The sequence below is a fragment of the Tauraco erythrolophus genome, chromosome 7, assembly GCF_009769465.1.
Source record: "Tauraco erythrolophus isolate bTauEry1 chromosome 7, bTauEry1.pri, whole genome shotgun sequence".
Taxonomy (NCBI): Eukaryota; Metazoa; Chordata; class Aves; order Musophagiformes; family Musophagidae; genus Tauraco; species Tauraco erythrolophus.
The window spans coordinates 211,118-233,635 of NC_141471.1; the positions used below are offsets into that span (position 1 = coordinate 211,118).

Below are 22,518 nucleotides of genomic sequence, written 5' to 3' on the forward strand. Positions count from 1 at the left end.
ACTTTACATAATAACAGCCCATAAATCAGGCCCCAGATGTTTCAGTGCCTCTCTAGCTTTCGTTCATCTCAGTCAAATAAAAATCAATTTGTGACTGAAACGTGGCTGTGGCAGGTGTGTACCTGCCAGGGACTGCGGGAGCTCTTCAGCCGTTGTATGGACACCTGAAATCCTGCGTGGAGGGATGTCGGAATTGTCCTGGATTGCTTCAGCTTGAATGGTGTGGCTGTAAATAGCTATTAAGATGCTCGATGAGGGGGAAGTTGCTCACAGTTTTCATGGGATAGCCTTAACAGCTTGAGCAGGTGTTGATGTGAAACGGTAATAGCTACGAGGTATTCCTGTCGAGGGACAAACGTTACAGAAAGCTGCCTGGATGACTGTAGCAAAATTTCTCAAGATGTAGTTTATTTTGAGTGACATAAATCATCTCCTGGCCATCCCTAATAAGCTTGTATCCAGGTACTCCGTAATTGTGTGGCTCCCTCCTAATTGTGCATGTGTTGTGTTTTGCAGACAAGCAGCTTCTGAGGACTGCAGGACCTGCTAAAGGGAACACTTGCTTTTGAGGTATGAGCTCCTTTTCTAATGACAACACCAAATCTTTAATGAAAAGCAAAGATTTGATACAGCTGTGTGTACACACTAAAACTGGAGAACGCAGCTACCATCTAGAGTCCTGAAATGCCAAAGTCTCCGTCAGAATTTTGGTAACAAAGCTTGGCAGAGCAGGCACGCCTGGCTCCAAGTGGAGTGTCAAAGGGACTCGGGGAGTCTGCGTGTCTTTAAAAGGCATTATACGGAGAGTTCTGCCACTGGAGCTTCTGCAGAATGAACAGGTCTGAAATGCACTTACCTTTCAGTTCTTTTCTGTTTTGGGTATTTGTTAAAGGTCCCAACGCTCCCCGGCTGCTGTTGGAGAAAGCAGGGCTGGTGTCTGACTTGGAAGGTCCCTTCTGGCCAGCTGGACCCTCTTTCTTGCTTTTTCTGCTGCAAAGGGCAGATGTCTTGTTTAGCTTGGTCACCCAAATCTTTTGATCAGAGTAAGTGGGCTGCAAAAGATTAAAATGGGCAAACTAGGCTAAGAAAAAATAAGTACGATTTGTTAGGAATTTGGAGCAGTAGATCATCCGAGTTTCTCATTCTAGCCTGCCTTTGTGGAAGGCACCATAAAGCGACACTTTCACTGGGGTCTGTCATCAGGTGAGGCTATCTGAGGTGCGGGTGCTCACAGAAATGTTTTAGTGAAGGAATTACAAGTTCTTCATGATATTTGTATGGACTGAGGGACTCAGCTGTCTTCTACGTTGCAGTTTGATTAGCGTGACTGTTCTAAAATGCTGCCTATTTCTTCAAGTCCTGGGAGCAGGATCAGCCTATTTACACCACTAATTGGTATTTCCTTCTGCCCTAACCTTAAGGCAGTCTAGAATGTAAACCAATGAAACACAGGGCACAGACTTGCACAGAAATGACTAAGCTGTTGATGTCAGCCTGCTGGTACCATCCGATGATGCTTGGCTGTAAGGAATGCAGGGGAGTCAGATGGATGCAGATCAACTCCAGCTTGTTTTAACATCACCAATTGAATCTACTGTGATATACCAAAACTGTCTTGAAGTGACAGTAGCTTCGTGTGTCTCCCAAAACTTCCTTATGGGTATGGGATAAAATTGTTCCTAAAACTCCTTATGTAGTCTCCTTAGATGACAGGCGTAGAGATGACAACATCGTAAGTGCAAATGCCGATGCTCCTGTGTATCCATTCACGATGTGGCTGGAATCGGGCTGGGTTTGGGGCAGCAACACCACGAGTTGTTTATGCTGTGTGCTGTGGCTGCCTGCCAAACCATCTTAAGTCCTTCTCTAAAAGCCAAAAAAGATGGCTTATCTCCCTCTGGGTGGGATGGAGGGAGGGGGCGGGAGGGGAGGTGCCCAGAACGCTGTACGTGCTTTTCACCGTGGCCTCGATGGAGCTGAAGAGGTCACGGGAGGTGGACTGTCACCTTCTGCAGGGGGTGAGCGCAGCTGAACAGAGAAGATGCCACAGGAGTGTCAGAGCACTACATTGCCCTTCCTGCATGTTCCAGTCTTGAATTTTGTTTTTCCCCCCTCCCCCCTTTCCACTTCACTTAGCTTTGACCAATGTGGTCCTATTTCTTCCAGACTCTTTGGATGTCTGGAATTGATCTCAGACTTCAATTTACTTGGTCGTGTTGTTAACTCCTAAATTGTCCAAGAGGGTGTTTGCTGTTTTACAATTTTCCTCCTCTGTTTTCTCCATTGTACAAAAATGAGAGCTGCAGTGTAAACTGCCTCCTGGAGTCCCAGAGATGTGTGTAGTTGTACCTCTCAACATTTGTTGTTCTGCAGTTTCAGGACATGGAAACCAAACAGGTGTTTCCCACAGACTGTATTCAGCAGCTAAAAATGCTTCCTGAAGTAATTTATCCGGGAACATTTAATCCATGCTCATTGACTGCCGAGATGAATAAAGGCAGCTTCCTCCCCAACATCCTTTGGAGGAGCCTGGGAGAGCGGGCGGGAAGGAGGAAGTGTTTGTGTGAGTCTGGCACCAGCTGGTTGGTTCTTGTTAGGTGACCTGACTGAGGAATATCTCGGGTTCTTTACAAACCAGTAACCTGTTCGTCTCGGATTGTCGCTCAGAAATAGATGGGCGTTACCAGCCACCCTTGGAAAAGGGGGTTGAGGAAGTAGGTGCTGACCTTCCCTTCCAGGCTGCGAGTGCTGAGAACAGAAGTGGGAAGGTTTAGCCCTTGAAGGAACAGAACCTGTGGGGAGAAGGTGATGCTAATGTGTTACTTAATCACATATGGTTTTACTTCCTTGAAGTGCTGTGAGCAAAACCCTTTATTTTAATTCAAATTTAAAAGAAGAAGGTGGTTTTTTTGATCAGTTCTACACTGCAGAATCATTTATTTGGTCCCTTATCTTTCCCTGTGTGGAAGGGAAGCTGCCTGTGTCAGAGGGCACGGTACTGTGACAGTGGATACTGCAGCCGTACCTGCAGTGAGGAGGTGAATCATTCTCTGAAGAAGCTCACAGGGGACACCTGACATTTCTTTTATTGCTCTTTCTTTCACGAAAGCTCAGCTTCTGTTTGCTGACCAATGCCTTGTTTTTCAGCTGTTGTTGAATGTATTTGTTATCGAGAGGACGGAAATATAAATACAATAGTGGTTGAACTGCAGGAGCTACTCCCTTCCTCCTCTGTGGGCTTCCTGCATACATTTTGAAAGGTGGAAACTATTCTTCTGCATTAATTCGTTTCAGAAATGAGTGTTCTTCCCCCTGGTGCCGCTCCATCAGACCTCAAAAACCAAGGGGTGTGAGCGAAGAGAAACAATTACTCTCATATATGTTCCTTGAGACTGAGAACTAACATGAGGGCTCTCGCTATAGCTCCTTTCAGCGCTTTCCCGTGCTCCAGCCTCATGCAAGCATTGGCTAACAGGACATCTTGGTTTTCTCCACTTTACCTAAACCTTTAAGCAGATAAGCCCCACAGGCACCTTTCTAGTTGAATTAAGCCTGCCTTCATCTGCTTGCAACGTTTGAACACATTTCTTAGAAGAAAATCTGCAAAAAATTGGGGCAATGCCTTCACTGACTTGAGTGTATTTCTCCCAGACTTCAGTTTGCTGTTATTTTTGAGAATTGCTTCCTAAATGTGGTTCTGCTTCTTGTAGTTGGGTCACTAGTAGCTAATGTAGGTCTCTTTCTTACTCGGGCAGGAATTTTGTCATTAAGACCAGCTCAAGGTAATGGAAAGGCTCAAAATGGTAGAATTTGTTCTTTTGACCAGCTGGGGAGGAGCTGGCTTCAGCGGTTCTACAGACCTCAGGCTGTAGGTTGTCATGGGCTTTTTTTACAAAGTCTGTCATGAGCTTTGTGTGGCAGGAACAACTTTCTGGGGCGAGTTGTTTATCTTCAATTCCCCATGTCTTGCATAACCTGTCGCTTTTAACGCGATTAATATGTCTCTACCGCACGAATGCCGCTCCCTTTTCAGAACTGAGGAGTTCTGTGATGCTCTTACGGCACTGGGCCAGCTGCATGACTGAGCTGAACTTAGCTAAATAAAAATCCCCGGGATCCTCTCTAAGAATAAACATCACGTGAGAGCAGGAGTGTTTCCCTGCTTTGAGAGCATTAAAATGGCGTGCTGGTAGGGAATAACAGCGGCAGCTTAGGGGCCGGGCTGGCATCCCTGTCTGACTGGAAGGGATAAGCTGTAAGTCCAGAGGAAGCAGAAGGGTCTGGCATGTAACCTTTAGCTTTCCTTGCTGTTGAGTTTGTCAGTTGGGATGACAGAGTGCTTCCAGAATGCACTGTTTTCATAATTCAAGGATCTGATAAATACCCTTATGAAGGAGACATGGACATAGAATCACAGACTGGTTTGGGTTGGAAGGCACCTCAAAGATCGTCCAGTTCCAACCCCCCTGCAATGGGCAGGGACGCCCTCCGCTACACCAGGTTGCCCAAAGCCCCATCCAACCTGGCCTTGAACACTGCCAGGGATGGGGCAGCCACAGCTTCTCTGGGCAACCTGTGCCAGTGCCTCACCACCCTCAGAGGGAAGAATTTCTCCCTCAGATCCCATCGAAATCTCCCCTCTTTCAGTTCAAAGCCATCGCCCCGTGTCCTGTCACTACACACTTGTGTCCAAAGCTCCTCTCCAACTTTCCTATAGCCCCTTTGGGTACTGGAAGGTGCTGGAAGGTCTCCCCGGAGCCTTCTCTTCTCCAGGCTGAACAGCCCCAACTCTCTCAGCCTGTCTCCATAGGAGAACTTCCAGTCTAACAGTGTTTCATCGAGGGCCTTTGCGTACAGCTTAAATACCTATTAATGTGCTATTGAGGAGATTTTTGAGCACTTCTCTGTATCTGTATTTTTTTTTTCTATTTCCCCCCTTGGTAGCACGGGAGGTACTGGAACTGGCGGAGGCGTCTGGTAGTGTTGCCTCACATGGGCCTGCACGTGGCCTGTGTTCCAGCACAAGCAGTAATGGATGCTGAGATAATGTTATCGTGCAAGTAATTCCCTTGCTGGGGGAGAAGGGCTCCGCTCGGCCGGCCTGCGGTGCGTTAACGCTGCTAATGGAGTGTGTGAACGTGGCTTGTGGTCCCTCAGAAAAACATGTGTTCTGCTCTCCGGGAGTCTTGTGGTGACTCACCCAACCTTTCCCTGCTTCACGTAGATTCTGAAGCTAAATTATTGTTCTACCTTTCTTTGTTTTGAAGCTGTTACATTACCGAATAGGAGTTCCTTTCTCTTGGGTCACAGGTAGGCAATATTTACTTCCCAGGCTTCTGGCAAATCCTTTCATGAGCTTCTGTAGCCAAAGACTTCAGTTCTGCTTGCAGAGATGCCCAAGGGCATTCAGCATTTGTAAAGCTATACGCTTCTACCTTGTTTTAAAAGGACTTCTGGTTTTTTTTTTGTTTGTGTGTAGGCACAAATATCCCTACTTAGAAGTAATTCCTAGTAACACGGAATATGTTTAATCTCCATTATATCTATTGTGGAGTTGCTCCAAGATTAGCAAAATCCATGCATTGAATTGCAAAACGCGGTGCAAAGAGCCAGGCCTTTCCCAAGCAGTAGAGACAGACTTGGATATCCCAAAGCTGTTCTTAACAGAGAGAGAAGGAGCAAGCTCCACGGCTCGGGGTCCTCTAGGTACGCTCTGCTCTCACCTTCAGTGGGTCTAAGGACTTCATTTCTCCATGACTTTCTGAGCACCTGAGTGGCCTTCATGAAATTCCAGGGACTGAATTTGGTTCCTGGCCTGACAATCTAACACCTGTGAAGCAAATGGAGCTGCTAACGCTTGGTACGTGGGCATGTTCGCTGTAAACTGCAGCAGAGTTCTGCTCTGGCAGATGCTCTGAAACCGTGGCTGGGCACTAACAGAGCGTTCGCTTCTCCTTTTGAAACGTCTGCTTCCATGATGGTTTGTTGTGGTTTTCACACGGCAACCTCATGCCCCCCCACTAGTTCAGATGTGTCTGTTCTATTTCCAGGTTCCTTTCGGGGCACATCTGTCAGTTCTCACAAGCCCGAGGGGAGGGCATGATTCTCCAAGGCAACTGATGAGCCCATCAGTGAACTTACTTGCTTTAGCGAAGGTCTTGCAGAGTTGGCAAATAGCTAAAACTCGTTTCTTAGTATGGAAATGTGGTTTGTTTCATTCTTTCAAAGTTTGTTGACCTTCCAGTAGTGGAAAGCTTTAAAGTATTGTTTGCTCTTTGCAAATCTACTTGAAAAAGCGTTGGCAGGTTTGCTGTTCCACTCATCTGGCTCTGAAACATCAAGCTGGTGATGAGCTGTCGTTGATGAAAATAGTTAACTAGAACTTTCTCGTTTAGAAGCTTCCAGTTCTGCGTCCTGATGGACAGGTTCTCACGCTCTGTAATTACGTTGCCAAGAGAGCTGCTTATTTTAATTAAAAGTAAAGCACCTACTCTAGTCACTAAAGCAACTAGAATTATTCTGTGCAGGTAAAGGAGTAAAGCTCGTACGTAAACTTAGTTCCTGGAAGCAGTGACTCCGCACACCCGGTTGCCAAATGAGCTGCTGCTGTTTTCATGGCTGTATCTCCTGTAGCTGCTCCTCTCTGTAACCTGTGATGGTTTCTGCTCCTTGCTCTAATTTTATCTTGCTTTTCGAGCAACCCTGGCTAAGGTGTTGGTCTTGGGGCACTTTCTCTGGAGTCAGTTTGCTTGCAGCAGATGGCATCCAGCCTTTCTTGTGGGCAGCAGCATGCGTACCGGAGGAGGAGAAGCCACAAAGCTGTTCTCCAGGAGCTCAACTTGAGAAGATGTTTCCAGTGCCCTTTGTGACTTGATTTCTCCTTCCTGATAACCCTTGTGAAATAAGAGAGCAGAGTCGCTGAGTGTAAGTCTTGCCTCTTTCTGCCAGACCCTTTCTACAGGCTCGAATTGTTTCTGCTGTCCTACAGAAAGTTAAACTCAGAATTTTCAGGGCTTCCTACACTGAACTTCTTGATGTATGCACGAGATATGATAAGGATGGGACACATCAAATGCCATTTAATGGCTACTTATTTTACTCTCCAATGAGAGCTTTTTTTGATTAACTTAATTTCAGAATCTGTCCTCTACAGTCTTACTTTCCCTCCTGCCCTCTGAGTGCATATAGATACATAAGGCAAAATGTTATGAGTTCACAGAGGTATCGAGGGCCTGTGCAGTGGTATTAAACTGTAATTAAGCTGGGCTGAATCTCTGAAAAATCCTTTTTCTCACAGCAAAACTGGTGAGCTCTTTCTCATCTCCTCATTTGTAGGATCCAGTGTTCATATTGTATGTTTTTCTCCACAAGCAATTAAAAAGGAATCATCTTAGAAATGCAAGCTGGAATTCTCACGGAAGCACCAGATCCGTAACTCTGGGAGCCGCATATAGAAGGCAAAGGTGGAGCAGGATGACTTTAGAGGAGCTGACATGAGGACTAAGTGGCTGAGGTGAACTTTTGTAGTGAAATTTCTTCCTTTTTGCCTACTCATTAGTCATCTTTTCCAGGCCATGGCAGTGAGATATCTTGCAGGAAGAAGAATGAGGAGGTACAGAATACCTAATAAAACTGAGAATTACTGAGTGATCTACTGTCCTCGCTCCCAAGAGAAGGGACTCCAGCAAAAGCCAGAAAGCCATTATCTTCTGGGTTTTGCTCCTGGGGAGGCAGGAGCTGCCTTCCTTACTGATGCATGTGCTATTAAAGGAAAGCAGCTGACGGAGCAGGAGCAGCTGCTCGCCCTGCCTGTTTGGTTTGTGGCTTAGCAGTCAATATGCACCATGGAAAGTAAGTGCTTTGCTAACAGCCAGAGTTTTCATACCCTGCCCCCACTTGGACCGTCTTTCCCTCTGTCCTGTGCCAAGTGAAAAGAGGAGACTCTTCTCCCCATGATTAATGAAACTCTCCTTTTTTGGCGCTGCCTCTCCTGGTGTGCCGCACAGAAAATCCAGCTTGAAAACCAGCAGACGAGGAGGACTCTGGGGAGTTTCTTTTTTTTTTTTAAAGTTGTTAAGGAATAGGTCATTTTAAAGCTAAAACTTACAAGTCTGTGCAGAAGGTGGGCAGACTCCTTTATTTTCCTTAGATAAGCATTTATGGGTTTTTGGAGACGACATACCAGTCTTTTGCAGGTCTCTTATTTCAGTGCTGGTAGAGCTCTGCAGAGCTAGGCGCTTGAAAGTCCCTCACAGTTATTATCTATGAACTCATCTTCCATGTGGCTTTTTTGAAGGCCAGCCAAGACCATTAATCCCCACCTTCTAGAGTCCCTAATCCCCGCTGGGGCTTATAGGAAAGTTATTCTTGTACTCCGGGTGAAGCTGCTCTGGCAGAGCATCTATCCTGCTGTAACTTAAGGCAAGTTTATTAATGTGACTTTTTATCGGCTTGGAAACTGTACAACTCGGAATGTAGCAATCCGACTTTGACAGTCTTACCCCATCTTGCTGAGTGGTTAATGGCAGGGAAATTGCCCAAAGGGAGGGAATCTTCAGGAGGTTGATGTTCTCTTATCTCATCGCAGTGTGCTTGAGCATAATTAACAATCGTAAAACGCTCTTTGCAGGCACGAATACGTGCCCCGTATTTTTTTGGGGAATGGATGCAAGTGAAGTGAAGTCAGGGTTGGAAGTGGTCTGCTGGGGAGATTCTCTGCAGTTGTATTACTCTTCCTCTTCTCAGCCTGACACTCCTAAAGCCTCCTGGCTCTGCTCTTTGTCCAGTTCTGGCTAGAATGATGTAGGGCCCTCCTCCTGCGTGGGCCCCCTTCCCACCATCCTTACCTGCTCAAAGACCTTTCTTTGGTTCCAAGTAAGCTTCTCCAGACACTCAGGACTGGTTCAGGTGGGCTTCCTTCCTTTTGTTGTCCTTCTCTAGGGTTCACCTGTGACTTGGACAGAAGGGAAGTGTGAACAATTTTACCTTTGGTTCACCGCTGTTCCCTCTGTTTTGGTCACACTGGTCAGCTCCGTCTGTACTGGATCTGCTGTCGCTTGAAGTGGTTCATCAGGTGGCTCAGGGCCTTTGCTGCCAAAGGGAGCTGTGGACCATGGGGAAGTTGGAGTTGACTTCAGACTTTTAGTCAAATTCAAAGCAATTTAAGTGTAATTCCCAGGGACGTGGTAGAGTTACTCTCCTGGGTGTCTGGAGTTTTCTGTCTCTGAGTTCTATGGCCAGAATTAGGCTCTTCAAAGCCAGATAGCAAAAAAAGTTGCTGTCTTGGCTTTGCTCAGCTGTTAAGCGCACCGATAGTGTGTTGTGTAGGCTTTATACCTGGAGCTCCCATGCCATCTTCTCCTGGAGCCATTGCATGTCGTTACTTCTCTATAGAAAAGACAACAAGTTCTGCAAAAAGTGTCTTCTCACCCTGAGCAGAGGAAGGACCTGAATTAAGGCCAAAAGGGAATGAAAATGATGGAAACCAGCAATTGAGACTCTGAAATCTGAGTTGGCATCTAGTCTCACTGTGCAGTGCAACCGGCCGTGCACACTGGCCTTCATACTGAGATCTTTGGAAGAAGCCAGGGCCAGTCTGTGCCAGGTAAATGCTGTGTTCCAGAGACGTAGCGCTTCAGAATGTGATGATCCTCGAATCCTATGATGTTATCTTAGGGAGCTGGAACAGCAACAGGTAAGTCCAGCCTTCTTGGCTTCATCAGCAACTCTGAGCACTTTCAGGGCAGTAACTGGACCTGTTTCATGACCTCTCATGTCTTCCTTAAAGGAATACTTTGGGAACAAGTTCTCGAAAGGGAAATACATGAATGCATAAATAAAACATGATGCAGTCATCTTTACTTACGTTCATAAAAATCAATGTTCCAAGTTAGTGGATATGATCTTATGTCACCCACAAAACCTTAAGGGAAGAAGTCTAGTATTCCAAGCTAGAGTTGGATAATAAATAAATGAAATATATTTATCCAGAGTGCTCTGAGAGTTCTGAGGTATTACACGTCTGTAGCTGCTGTTGATACGCTGTCTACCTGTTGTGGTGCCATTATGGGAAGGTGCAGCAGGGCAACGTTCTTGCCGTATGTGACTAATAACAGGTCAGCTATTCCCAACTGATGGAGAGGTATTGCACGTTGCAATTTTATCCCTCTGGTTTTGTGAAGCAGGAGTTTACTTGCTGCATCCTGGCCTGTGGCTGCACGTTACTGTGAGGTTTGGAAGTGTGGTGCTCTGGGTAGGGAGCTCTCTCCTCGGATCAGCAGCTCCTAGCTGCGTGACCAACCATCAGTTGGTCACGGTGACTCTGGGCCAACAAAAGCCCAGATAATCTTACGAGTAGTGACAACACGTGAAAGCTTTTCAAGATAATATTTGCTTTTATCTTTAAAGCTGCATTTTTATATACCTTTCCATGCAAGAAGAAGGTGAGGAGTAGTGAGAAACTTAACATCTTTCTTGTCTATATACATGAAAATCTTGGGTTTGGAGCTGACCTTCCAGGTTGATTCTGGCAGTCTTCATAGTTTTGCAAGTCAAGCTTTTCCCACAGTACTGACTTCTGGCCTTGCACCATAGAAAAACTGAAGCAGTTGCAGGCAAGTAATAACTTGTGAGTCTTTTGAAGCAGCAGGAGGAAGACCTTTGTGCATTAGTAAGCAGAATCGGGGGCTGCCTGTCCACTGCAGGACTAGTCGGGACTCCTGGAGATAGCTTCATGGCACCCAAAGTAATTTCAGTTCTTAATTTAAGAGCAAGAGAGTTACCTGAAAACTTGAATGAACAAGATTGGCCATTGTGTATTGGTGAGATAAAAATTCTGGAATTATTCCTCATTTTTTTTTTATGTAGCCTTGTCTCATTTCCATTCTTAGCAAAAGCCACTGCACGAATGGAATTCCTTATCCACGCTTCCTGAAGTGTGCACTCTCCACACTTCTTTATGCTCTCAGAGCCTAAGACAGAAATGGATCCTTTCCAAAACCGTGTGAGTGGCCAGGGAGGCTGGGAGGGTTGTTTTGGTTCGGTTTTAAGGCTTGCCTTCAAGATGCAAAATGGAAGTACGTCAGGATACATCCTGTTCTGTTCATAAGCTTTTGGTCATTGGTTTCAAAAACATGAACAGTGGTCTTCAAAGAATATCAGAATCGCGGAATGGCAGAGGTTGGCAGGGGCCTCTGGAGGTGATCCAGTCCAACCCTGCTCTGCTTAAAGCAGGGTGACCTGGAACAGGTTGCCCAGAACTGTGTGCTGTTGGGTGTTCAACATCTCCAAGAATGGAGAATCCACCACCTCTCAGAGCAGCCTGCAGCTCTTGAACTCTAAAGTCCAAAGTAACTGTACCAATAGTGTTGGTTATATGGAAGATGATTGATTGATGTATGATTTTCTTTTTTCCTCACATCACCACCATAAGAGGTGACCCAGGAGATTCCTGATGGTCAGGTATTGCCAAGTGAGAAATTCTCTCTTTATTAAAATCAAAGATGAAGACAGCTGAAGTCAGTCACGGCATGTTCTCATCGATGCCTCCGACGTCTCCGTACTCTGTCATTAAAGAATGTCATATGTACAGACACCTGTACACGTGTGTGCGTATATATTTAGGCACGTGCACACAGGAATTCTTACTGGTGCTCTTTCATTTGGGTATTCCTTCTGCCTTGATCTTTGACGGAGATCTAGCTCCAGCTAATTATCTTTATTTTGCATAAGTGCTGAATGTAGACTTTTATTTTTAAACTGCTTTTACTTTAGTTGAAAGTAGTGATAATGAGGCATAGAATATGCATGTTACCTGCCACTAGAATACAGAGATTCCTGGAAATCTTGGAAGTACTTATTTATTTCCCTCTACTAATAACGCATCTGGCTACAGCGATCGTAACAACTGGGAGTAATGCGGTCAGTCCTCTCCGGGTGACTGTGCTGGGGCAGGATTGCCTTTCTTCTGTTGGAGAGGTGAGTGGTAAGTTGAACACGATGGAACCTGCAGACTTCCTACCCTTGCAGGTGGTCTCTCACCAGGAGCCCAGCTGCATGGGTGGCTAGTCTCGCGTTTGGAAGCACATGCATAGTGGGATGCATTAAACACCAAGATGAGAAGCAGCAAATGACACTTTGTAAAACAGCAGAGGCTTTGGCCTGTGTTGTCACGAACTGGATCACCAGAGACCTCCATGTTTGTTGAAATCTATGATGAGATTGATTCCTAAACTAAGTTAGAGCCAAGTTAAATGTCAGAGTGGCTCAACTTCCTCATGGACAGGGATCACTGTAAAAGTGTTTTCTTTGGGCTGGGGCAAAGCTTGCCTTTTAAATGAGCAGTAGAGAATTCCCCTTTGAAGAGTCTATTGTAGATGCAAGTGCAAAGACGGAAGGGTTGAGCGATGCAATGATCCATCCTTGCTGGCATGAGGCTAAAGTTTCTTGAAAAACCATCACCTTGGATCACGCAGCTTCTACTCTGGAAGGGGTGGGCCAGCCATGGAATCTTGTTGTGTTTGTTACAGCTGTAAATTTATGTAGTCCTTTCATAAGGTATTTCCATGTTTAGTAGCTGTTACAACAGCCTTCCTTCTCTCCAGCACCAAGGAAATTTTTAGTTGTGTTTGGAAGCTTTTCATTACCTGGTGGTGCTGGATTGTGTGACCTCGCTCTGCAGATCTGCCTGGTGTTGAAGGCACAACTGCCACAACGGAGGTGGAAAGCTGATGTCTGATCCCTGTGTTTGGTAGGCTGGGCACCATCCTCTTCAGAAGGACAAGTCATGCTGGTTTTCCTGAGGTCACAATTTGTCTCTCTGTACTTCAGAAAAGTAGACTTGAATTGTCCTTGTTGCCATCACCTCCCCTGGATGACTTCTTTTGAAGTCCCTTTACTTTAAAGAAAAATAGTTTCTGTTTTGTTAAATCAAGTACAGATAATTTTAACAGAAGTGAATATCTACATCTAAAAAGAGCGATTATAAACTGAAATGGAGCTTTAGTAAACCTGAAAAATGTTGGACTCAGCTCGTAGGCTGAATTTAATTATGGTTTTTGTGTTGCCAGCGAGTGGGAGATCCATGTGTGGAGGGAGGAGATTGTCTTACAGCTTTCCTCTGGCTAGTTCAGCATTTCTGCCCGGTTATCTTTGTAGACTTTATCATTTGGTGAAGCGTAGGCTGCTCTCCAAGCTATGAATGTCTGAAAGGCAGGAAGGAAATGAAGTTGTCTCAGATCTCCAGAAAACTGGGAGAATCTTTTTAACAGTACTGAAGAGGCACAAAGACTGGAGACTGTCTGCTGCTGCGTTCCCAGGCCATCTAAATAATGGAATATGGTGAAAGCCTCATTGGCTTCATTATTGCTTTCTTAAGGGAAGTCTAGTTGATGAAAACGTTTCAAGCTTATGGAGCAGAAATCTTCATTAAAGACTCGCATGCAGTCTGGTTGTAGAAGCTGGGTATGTTTGCAGTACCAATTAACAGCAAAAATAATGCTTTCCTTTAAACCGCGGGGAAACGGCTCGTATCCGAAGTAATGAAACCCTACAAATGGGTGGATGCTCTTTGAAAATACTGAATAAAACCCAGAATCGTGTAGACTCCTACAAGGCATCATGAAATTGAAATAACCGCACTTTTTTTTTAAGCCGTCGACTTTGAAATTCTGAAGTTATGATTTATGAAAATTTAAGGTACAGCATTGAAAAACCCAAAACAGAACACCCCACCTTTGCCACCAGAGCTCGTTTTGTTCAAACAACGTTCCCTGTCGCAGCCTATCGGCCTCGCGGTGGGGGTTTCCACTCTGCTCTGACACTTGCTCTGTGTTTACATGCCCATGAAAGCGAGCAACCAGCAGTGTTACCACTGCCCGTTTGGTGTGCCGGTGGTGCTCACCGCCTGCGGTGCTGCCACCCCCCTGAGCATCTTCTGCAGGATCACTGCAGTCTCCTCAGATTGCCCCGATTCTGTAGTACAGGTCCCAGCTCGTCTTTGTGGCCCCTGCCTGGAAGAGTTTGTGAACCCACCTGGAAGAGAACTCTGCCGGCTTGGATCAATGCCCCTGGATTGCTCAGCGGGAAGTTGGTTAACGACTGTGCTGTGGTCAAGCTTCTGCTCGGTCATCTTGTGGCTCTTGTGTTCATTTTCCTCTTCAGCCTCTCCCCTTCCACTTTCTCAGGCTTGTTTCCTTTCTTGACTTAGGCTTTTTTTCCATATCCGGAGTATGTGTATACGTGTGTTCTACCCAAGACTTTACCTGAATCTGGTGTTTTTTCTCATATTGATGCCTCCTCAGAGATTTATTCCAACTGCCCGTTCCCAAGTGACAGACCAGCAGTGCTTGGAGCACCCGTGTAGTTATCTGCTTGGCTCTGTCGTAGCTCCTTGCTTGCCTGATGCACAAGTTCAGTTACCCACGACTGAACACGCTACAGACAAGCTTGAGGATCTCTGGGATTTTCAGGGCCTGTGCAGTGTCACTCCAGCTCATTTAACCGCTTCCATAGGAGAAAAAGCTCAAGTGAGACGAGCAGCCTGAATCAACAGCTGAGGGAAAGGTTATTAGTGACCTGATAAGTGGAAGTAGTGAGATCTCAGCTGTGGAAGAGGAAATTACTGTGCACAAAGTGTGTTATAAGGAAGCAATAGTGGCCGAAGCTCTGCCCCAGCTCTGAAATGCTGTGACAAGCTGAATCACAACTTCATTAAACCTATCTAAAGCGAGAAGTTAAAACATCGTGTTTGTTATCTCTTGTGTGGCCGTACACTGATCATGGAGGTGAACCGAGATTTGCATCAAGCCTCTGGAGCTATGTTATGATTATCAGGATGTGGTTCAGTGGCTCTGACTTTTTAGGTACACCTTGCCCACTGCCCTTGTGTCCATCACCGGTTCCCAAACTCTGCCTACGTGATGGAGAATATGTAACGTGGCTTGGTGGTGCTGAGTGGGAACACCTACGTCGTCCTTGTGTTTGTCCGAGGAGGCAAGAATAGGAACTTTTTTCCCTTTAGTTGTGCACTTTTGAACCTGTTATCTATAGCAGCATGGATGTTCTGGGACTTACTTAATGTATTCTATAAAATTAGCCAGAAAGCTGTTGGAGAATTTGTGCTGAGAAGGGAAACTACTCTACAAGTGCTTTGTCTGTTGTAGCAATCCAGGTGTAAAACCAACAAATACCCATAATCTGCCTTCTCTGTGCTTGGCACTTCTTTTGTCCTTCTCAAAGGAGGGAGGTGTTTGCTTAAGCTGTATGAATAATAGTTACTGTATTTATGTGTTGTCTGAAGGAGAAGACATGACTCTTACTGAAATCCCGATGTTGCTGAAAGTCCAAACGTGCATTTGGAATTAGTAATGAGATATTTTATGCGCTGCCTTACGTAAGCAGACCCTTCGTGTGACACGGAGGTTGGCAGCACGCGTGGCGTGGCAGGCTGGAGCTTTGAGCAGCCTGGTGTAGTGGAGGGTGTCCCTGCCCATGCAGGGGGTTGGAACTGGATCATCTTTGAGGTCCCTTCCAACCCAAACCATTCTGGGATTCTATGGAAACTGCTCTCTGCTTTTACCTTCAGCCCGTAGCAGTGGCGAGAAAGCTGCCCACTCCACTCGGGTGTAAAGAGCTGCTCTAAATTTAAAATATTTCCATAGGAAAATGTCAAACACGTATCCATGGTCTTCTGCTTAACTCGTGGTGTGATGACGTTTGTGGCGTCAGGTACTTGGGCTTGACTAGCAGGTCTGGAGTATCTGGGCTGGATGATCTCCCCTCCACCAGTGGGATGGTAACTGTACTAACTGTGAGTTTGGGGAACTAATTCCTGAACATGAGCCTATAATTCAGGACACTCATTTTGAGGCTGTTACGTTGTTTTTTTGAGCAAGTGAGTTGACCATGAATTTGTAAGTTTTGAACAAAAAACTTCATTATAGGTCCTTTGACCTTCATCCCTTTGCCTCTGAGAAGAGACCTCTAGTAATTTGAATGATTTTCCGTGACTCAGAACATCTCAAAAACAAAGCAAATATCTTACATTGTTTAACTTTATTTTAAAAAAATTAAAAAACCTTTAATCCCACTGGTTCAGACTGTGCCAAAAAAAATGATAAAAAATTAAATTAGGCCATAGATTTGTCGTGCTCTGCCGTGGAATGTAAGAAGCATCAGCAACGTGACTCGTTAATGTGTCCTCTCCTTTAGCTAGGTAGATGCAGACGTGCTTTCTGTGGAAGACTCCCTTCGGGATGCGGCGGAGGAAGATGACTTAGCATTTGTCTGCTCCCTGCTGTCCTGTTTTCTTACGCCTCAGCTGCCACTAAGTGCTTGTGAGAGCCTCGTCTAAGAAAAGCAAGCTGACTTACGCCGGGAGAAATGGGAGTCATGACCGAGCTGCCCCTGTTCCTTCCAGTCGGGGAGTTTCTTCTGTATGTAGTTAGGAACTAATTTTAAAGGAGCAAGTGGATCTGATGAAATGACATACATGCTCCTCGTAAATCGGTGTGTCAGAGTGTCTCCTTCAAACAAACAAACAAGGGGGGAATCACTGCTTGGTTTATTTTTCCCCTTACATGTGCTGATTTTGTGAACAGATTTCTTTGCACCTCTTAGGCGTAAAGATTGCTCAAACTTTACTTCAGGTAGCACAGTGTTGCTACTAGTAGAGACACTACCACCAGTTGTTGGAATGGGTGTGAAGTGGCAGAGCAGGGGCTGAGAACAGCTCGCTTGGTACAGGACAGAGACAAGTGCCCGCTGTAGGAGGGCAGCGCCGCGGGCCGCCGGAGCGGGTGGCAGTGCTGTGTCACCGCGGGGCTGGCAGGCGCCGAGCTCTGCCTCACACAACTGGCACGCGGCGGTACCTCTCGTCTGCGCGCTTCTCCGGGAAAAATCTTCTGTTCCCTCTGCCAAGAATCTGAGGGAGGTGAGTCAGCGTCTTGTGCCAAGTATGATTCTGTTCAAACAGTTTACAAGTTTTCAAGGATTTTTATTTTTTTTTTTTTACCCCCACTTGCCTGCTCTCCCCGCTCTTCATCGTCAGACGAGATGCACAAAATCTGGGTCAGACTGATCATAACTCTAAATTCAAAGACTGTGCATGCCCAGAGGCGTGTACACAGCAGCGCAGTTAAGGAAGCTACAAAATGGAAATGCAAAGTTCAGGAAATAAATTCCACTCTTCCCTAGATGGGAAGCTAGAGGCAATGGCTTGTGCAAGTGTTGTTTGTGTCGTGTCTGCTTTCCGAGGGTGACTGGAAGAGGTGATGTTTCTTGAAAGTTGTTCCACTAGGTCACTTAAAGTAAAACTTCTGCAAGGGAGTGCCAGTCCAACTTCTTTGTGATCTCTGGGGATCCCAGAGAGAGACTGGGACTCTCTGAATCACTTTTTCTGCGTACGTTAGCACACTTCAGCCTTGTGCATGAAAGGGAGAGACCGAATTGCATCAATAATAGGAGCTCTTGGGAACAAGACACCAGGATAAGGGGGTCTGTGATATGGGTAAGACATGAAAATAATTCTTCATCTGCCTGATTAACTAACGAGAAGATGGATTTTTATTTACCAAAACAAACAGGTTACTCACTGGGTACACAAAGATTCTGAGCATAAAAAAGAACAGATGGGGCAAATACTGAGATCAGCTGTTGCTGGAACACAAAGAGATCTAAACAATTTTTTTTTTTTAAAAAAAATAAAGCGTGAATGAAAGGAATATGATTTATTTGCTGTGGAATAATTTCAAGATTTCCTGGAATGGATTGAGGAATGTCTAGCTACAGAAAAACTCTTTCCTTGTCTGTAGTACAGCTGTGTCTGTGAGACTGATAAGCTACGGTCTGCTCCTTTCCACACCTTTCCTCTGAGCAAAATACTTGCTCAGCTTGGTGTTCTTCAGGGAGGACTTGATTGTCCTCCGAGGCTCTTCCAGAGACAGAAATCTTGAGTCACGCAGGTTGGTGTCACACCATCGCTGTGGCTACTCCCCCTGCTATTTAACAACCAAGAGGACCTTGGCAGCTGCCTCACAGCTGAAGATTTATTGAGTACGTTTTTAAACTGCTGCCTTCTGAAACCTCAGTCTTTCTGGAGTTTTGCCCTTTCATCTTGAAAGTTAATGTCAGAATTTGTATTCCTTGTGTTCTGTTAATATCCGATTTGCATGGCTGCCTAACGCACAGGGGATTAAGGTGCTTCTTGCTGAAGGTTCTGGAACGCTTCCTGTGCGTAGGTAACTTCATTCCATATGAATGGAAGTGGGATAGGAAGCATCTGTCTTGCTAAGCTGGTCAACACATGAATATGCTTCAGGATTTGTTTTCTACCCTTGGGTGGAATCTGTGCAGTACACTGATTTTCCGTTTGCCTTAGTTAACTCTCTAAGCCCTGGTTCGAACTGGGAGTAGGTGTAGTTTGGTGGCTCTAACACCAGAGATGGAAAGTGGAGAAATTGCTTCTGGTCCAATTCCAGCGGTGTTCCAGCTGTCCTTTGACCCTGCCTGGGCCGCGGAAGGCTTCCCGGCGCCGGTGCGGGGCTTTGGGTCAGGGCAGCCGGTTAGTCGCCGGGCGCTTTACGTGCCTGAGATACCAGTTCTGTATTTGCTACAAAAATGCAAAATGGCTTTCATTAGTTATGCTGATTTATTTTTTTTTTATACATAGTTTCTGCATATCCCAATTAAGTTAAATATAGATGAAGAAATGTCCTGCTGGCAAGTCTGCGTAACCTCATTATGATTTTTCCCCAGAAATTAGATTGCTTTAGTGTCCTAGTTCCAATGTAGGTCTGAAATAGAGACATTGCCAATGCTGTTTCATAGTAACTATTTCATAAAGTGCTACCACGTTAATGCGGACCAAAAAAAGCAGGGTGTGAATCCATCAGTTGCTTGGGGTTGAATATTCATGTGTTGCAGGATGATCTGGGTGGGATTAGCCTTGATTTGGGTTTAAGAATTCCTAACCGCTTCCCTAAGCTCACTCACACGGCAGCTCCTGCTGCCATCGGGGCTCCGGAGGCGTTTGCTCCATTAATTGAAGTGCAGATGTTCAGGTCTAGAGGAAAGGTGACAGAATATCTCAGCAGAACAAGGACTAAATAATTTCTGGACTGTCTAAATACTGCTTATGAGCTTGCTCTGGCTGCAAACAAGCACAAGTCCAGGCTGGGCGGAGAATGGATGGAGAGCAGCCCTGAGGAGAAGGACTTGGGGGTGTTGGCTGATGAGAAGCTGAACATGAGCCGGCACCGTGCGCTGGCAGCCCAGAAAGCCAACCGTGTCCTGGGCTGCACCCAGAGCAGCGTGGGCAGCAGGGCGAGGGAGGGGATTCTGCCCCTCTGCTCTGCTCTCGGGAGACCCCCCTGCAGTGCTGCCTTCAGCTCTGGGGTCCCCAACATCACAAGGACGTGGAGCTGCTGGAGCGGGTCCAGAGTCCCAAACCGTTCTAGGTTTCTATGGAAAGATGAATGCTGGAGAGCCCCGTTTCTGCCTTCGAAGAGACTGGCCAATGTAAAGAAAAAACTTCTGGAAGTGACTGACCCAGTGAAGGGTAATGCAGGCGGTCGTGTGCAGGACGGTGTGTCTTGAAAAATAATAGAGAACTCTGTCTGAAATAAACTTTTTTTATCAAGACTCTTTTGCTTAAGTATAAAGATGGCTTTTTTAATAGCAATAATTCATTCAGCTGTGATCCCACACAAAGGATTGAGAGCTCCAAACCTTTCACCTCTGGAGTTCCATTAAGTGGTAGTTCTTCAGGGCCTTGATTTAAACCAACAAAAACTGCAGTTGCTGCTTGAAGTGTGGTCTGGCTTGAAGTCTGACCTTTTATTGTTAAAGGGGAAAAAAAAGAGTAGATTTAACTGAATTAGTTTCCATAATGCACCCGCATGCAATTACAGGAACAGCACTACCAGTGTGATACCATTGTTGGTCAGGAATGTGGAATATGGCCTTGCACAGGCGCGAGCCTCTAGGTATGTGTCCGTGGCCGTACACTGCTGACGAAGAATTTCCTGTAGTTCAAGGAGTAGGAGCCTTTGTGTTTTTGGAACAAGAGGATCTGTGTTCTGCCATCACCATGTAAGTCGGTGACCCTGGGCTGCTGCACAGTGGCCACTTGGGTCAGCCCTTGGTTAACTGGCACACACAAATGCCCGTTGTGTTTTCCTGTGAGTGTGTCTGTGCCTCTTTACATACGTGGTTCTGTATCTTCAACTCTGTTTCTGTTTTTTTCCTGCTGTTGCTTGGTGGTCCATAGGACATGGAGCTGCTGGAGCGGGGCCAGAGGAGGCCAAGGAGATGATGGGAGGGCTGGAGCACCTCTGCTCTGGAGACAGGCTGAGAGAGTTGGGGCTGTTCAGCCTGGAGAAGAGAAGGCTCCAGGGAGACCTTCCAGTGCCTAAAGGGGCTACAGGAAAGCTGGAGAGGGGCTTTGGACAAGGGTGTGGTGACAGGACACGGGGAAATGGCTTTACACTGGAAGAGGGGAGATTTTTGATGGGATCTGAGGAAGAACTTCTTCCCTCTGAGGGTGGTGAGGCACTGGCACAGGTTGCCCAGAGAAGCTGTGGCTGCCCCATCCCTGGCAGTGTTCCAGGCCACGTTGGATGGGGTTTTGAGCAACCTGGTGTAGTGGAGGGTGTCCCTGCCCATGGCAGAGGGGTTGGAACTGGATGGTCTGTGAGGTCCCTTCCAGCCCAAACCGTTCTGGGATTCTTGTCCAATATAGTGAGAATTGGTTGTAAAATGATGATTTAGCTGCTTCAAATCTTTTTTGTTGGGATGAATTTGTGGTTGGAACTCTAAACTTCACTTCCATGTACTTGTTCTCTACTAATTCTCAACCAGACACTTCTACATTGGCTTGTTGGACTCCTAAAATAGAGTAAATCTTTCATTAATGGAGAGTCTCTGCACAGATCGTGCATCTAATAGTGAGCATAACACAGGTCAGCACCAAATTGCTTTGTCCTTCCCAACACAGAGCAAAACTAAAGGAGGCTGAGCTGCCGTAGCAGGAGCTGTAAGCGTGCCAGTTTAGATACTGGTGGCCCTTTATGGTTTTGGTTTTTACAGTTTGTACCAGGCAATCTCTGCAAATGGCTGCAGTGTGTGAGTAGAGCCGTTGGTGTCTCTGCTGCTCTGACAGCACTAGTACTGCTCTGAACGTTTGAAATGTGCCTTTTGTCCATCAGGCGTGGTGGGGTTTGCTCCCTCAGACAGCTTTCTGTAGGTTCACATCGGTATTTGCTGGCTGGTGTTTCTAATAATAATGTCAAAAGGACGAAATGTGAAAAAATAAATAATTGTTTACGGCTGTATTTGTTGTGCCAGCCTGAAGCCTTTAGCTGCGAAACGGGTGAATCGTTCAGGTACGTTTTCTCTTCAGGGCTGGGAAGTTACATGGACTGCTGAGATACAAATCGGGGAGGAAAAGATTGATGGTGATTCTTTCTGCTCCAAGTTTCCAATTTATGGCTCTGTATGTAATGTGTATGTGTGTAATTTACTAGATTTTTGTCATGCAAGAATTATTCAACTTCACCATGCAGCACAAATCCCAGGGCCGGAGCAGGTTTGCTGGTATTAGCGAGGTTGGCTGAGGACACAAACGTGCTCCAGGACCCTATGAAAGGGCTCAGAAGCATCACTGAAGCACACACCAGAGATTATGCAAACCCTAATCTCCACAGGGGAGGCTGGGTGGAGTCCATCCCAAGGACTAAATTCGCTCACATCGCTTGTGATTGTGCTGCTGAGGATGTGTAATTAACTCAGATCTGGGGCAGGGCAGAAACCAGTGTGAGATGGTGTTTGTGCTGGCCAGCTACTGGCATTTGTTGTCTTTTTTTTTTTTTTTTTTAAGGTTCGTATGAAATGTAATGTTCATGTGGTAAAACCTGCTTTAGGTGGTGTAGCTGTTTATTTGTTTCTGTGCTGGTGTGGGGGTTTTGTGAACATCTGGGAATTACCGAGTGCTAAAGCGGATGTTTCTTACTGTGTTACGGCATAGGAGGTGTACAGTTGTCAACATCAAACTCTGAGTAAAAAGGTCTCTTATTAAAATGTTTGTTTCTTTTTTTTGTTTGTTTTTCTTCCCCACATCACCTTTCAGGTTGCAGAGGTGCTAAAGGATGGCTGACTTGGATCACAACCTCAGTCTTGCGGATGCTCTGACAGAGCCGACTCCCGAGATTGAGGAAGAAGTGAAAAGGGACTTCATTGCCACTCTGGAAGCAGAGAAATTCGATGATGTGGTTGGAGAAACAGTAGATAAAACAGACTATGTTCCTCTGCTGGATGATGACGACGCGAAAGCTGGGAGCCAGGAACCAAAAAGCAAACCCCATGCAGACGGTGTTCAGGTGGAACGTAAGTGTCTAAAGCACAAGACCAAAAAGCCGTGTCACTTAACGCCACAGAACACTTTCACTTACTGTGGTTTTGCCAGGCCTGCTGAAACAGGGCGTTTGTATGTTGCTGGGTTTAGTGTGAGCAATGTATTTTGAG

General features: G+C 45.9%; 1 protein-coding gene across 1 annotated transcript in view; it reads left to right on the forward strand.

Annotated features, from left to right (window-relative positions):
- Positions 1–546: 546 nt before the first annotated feature.
- MAP4 (microtubule associated protein 4) overlaps positions 547–22,518 on the forward strand; it is a 133,878-nt gene continuing 111,906 nt past the window's right edge. The window contains exons 1-2 of the mRNA XM_086614822.1: positions 547–570; positions 22,124–22,380. Coding sequence (XP_086470948.1) covers positions 22,143–22,380 — 238 coding nt within the window. The 5' untranslated portion in view covers positions 547–570; positions 22,124–22,142. The remainder of the gene's footprint in view (positions 571–22,123; positions 22,381–22,518) is intronic.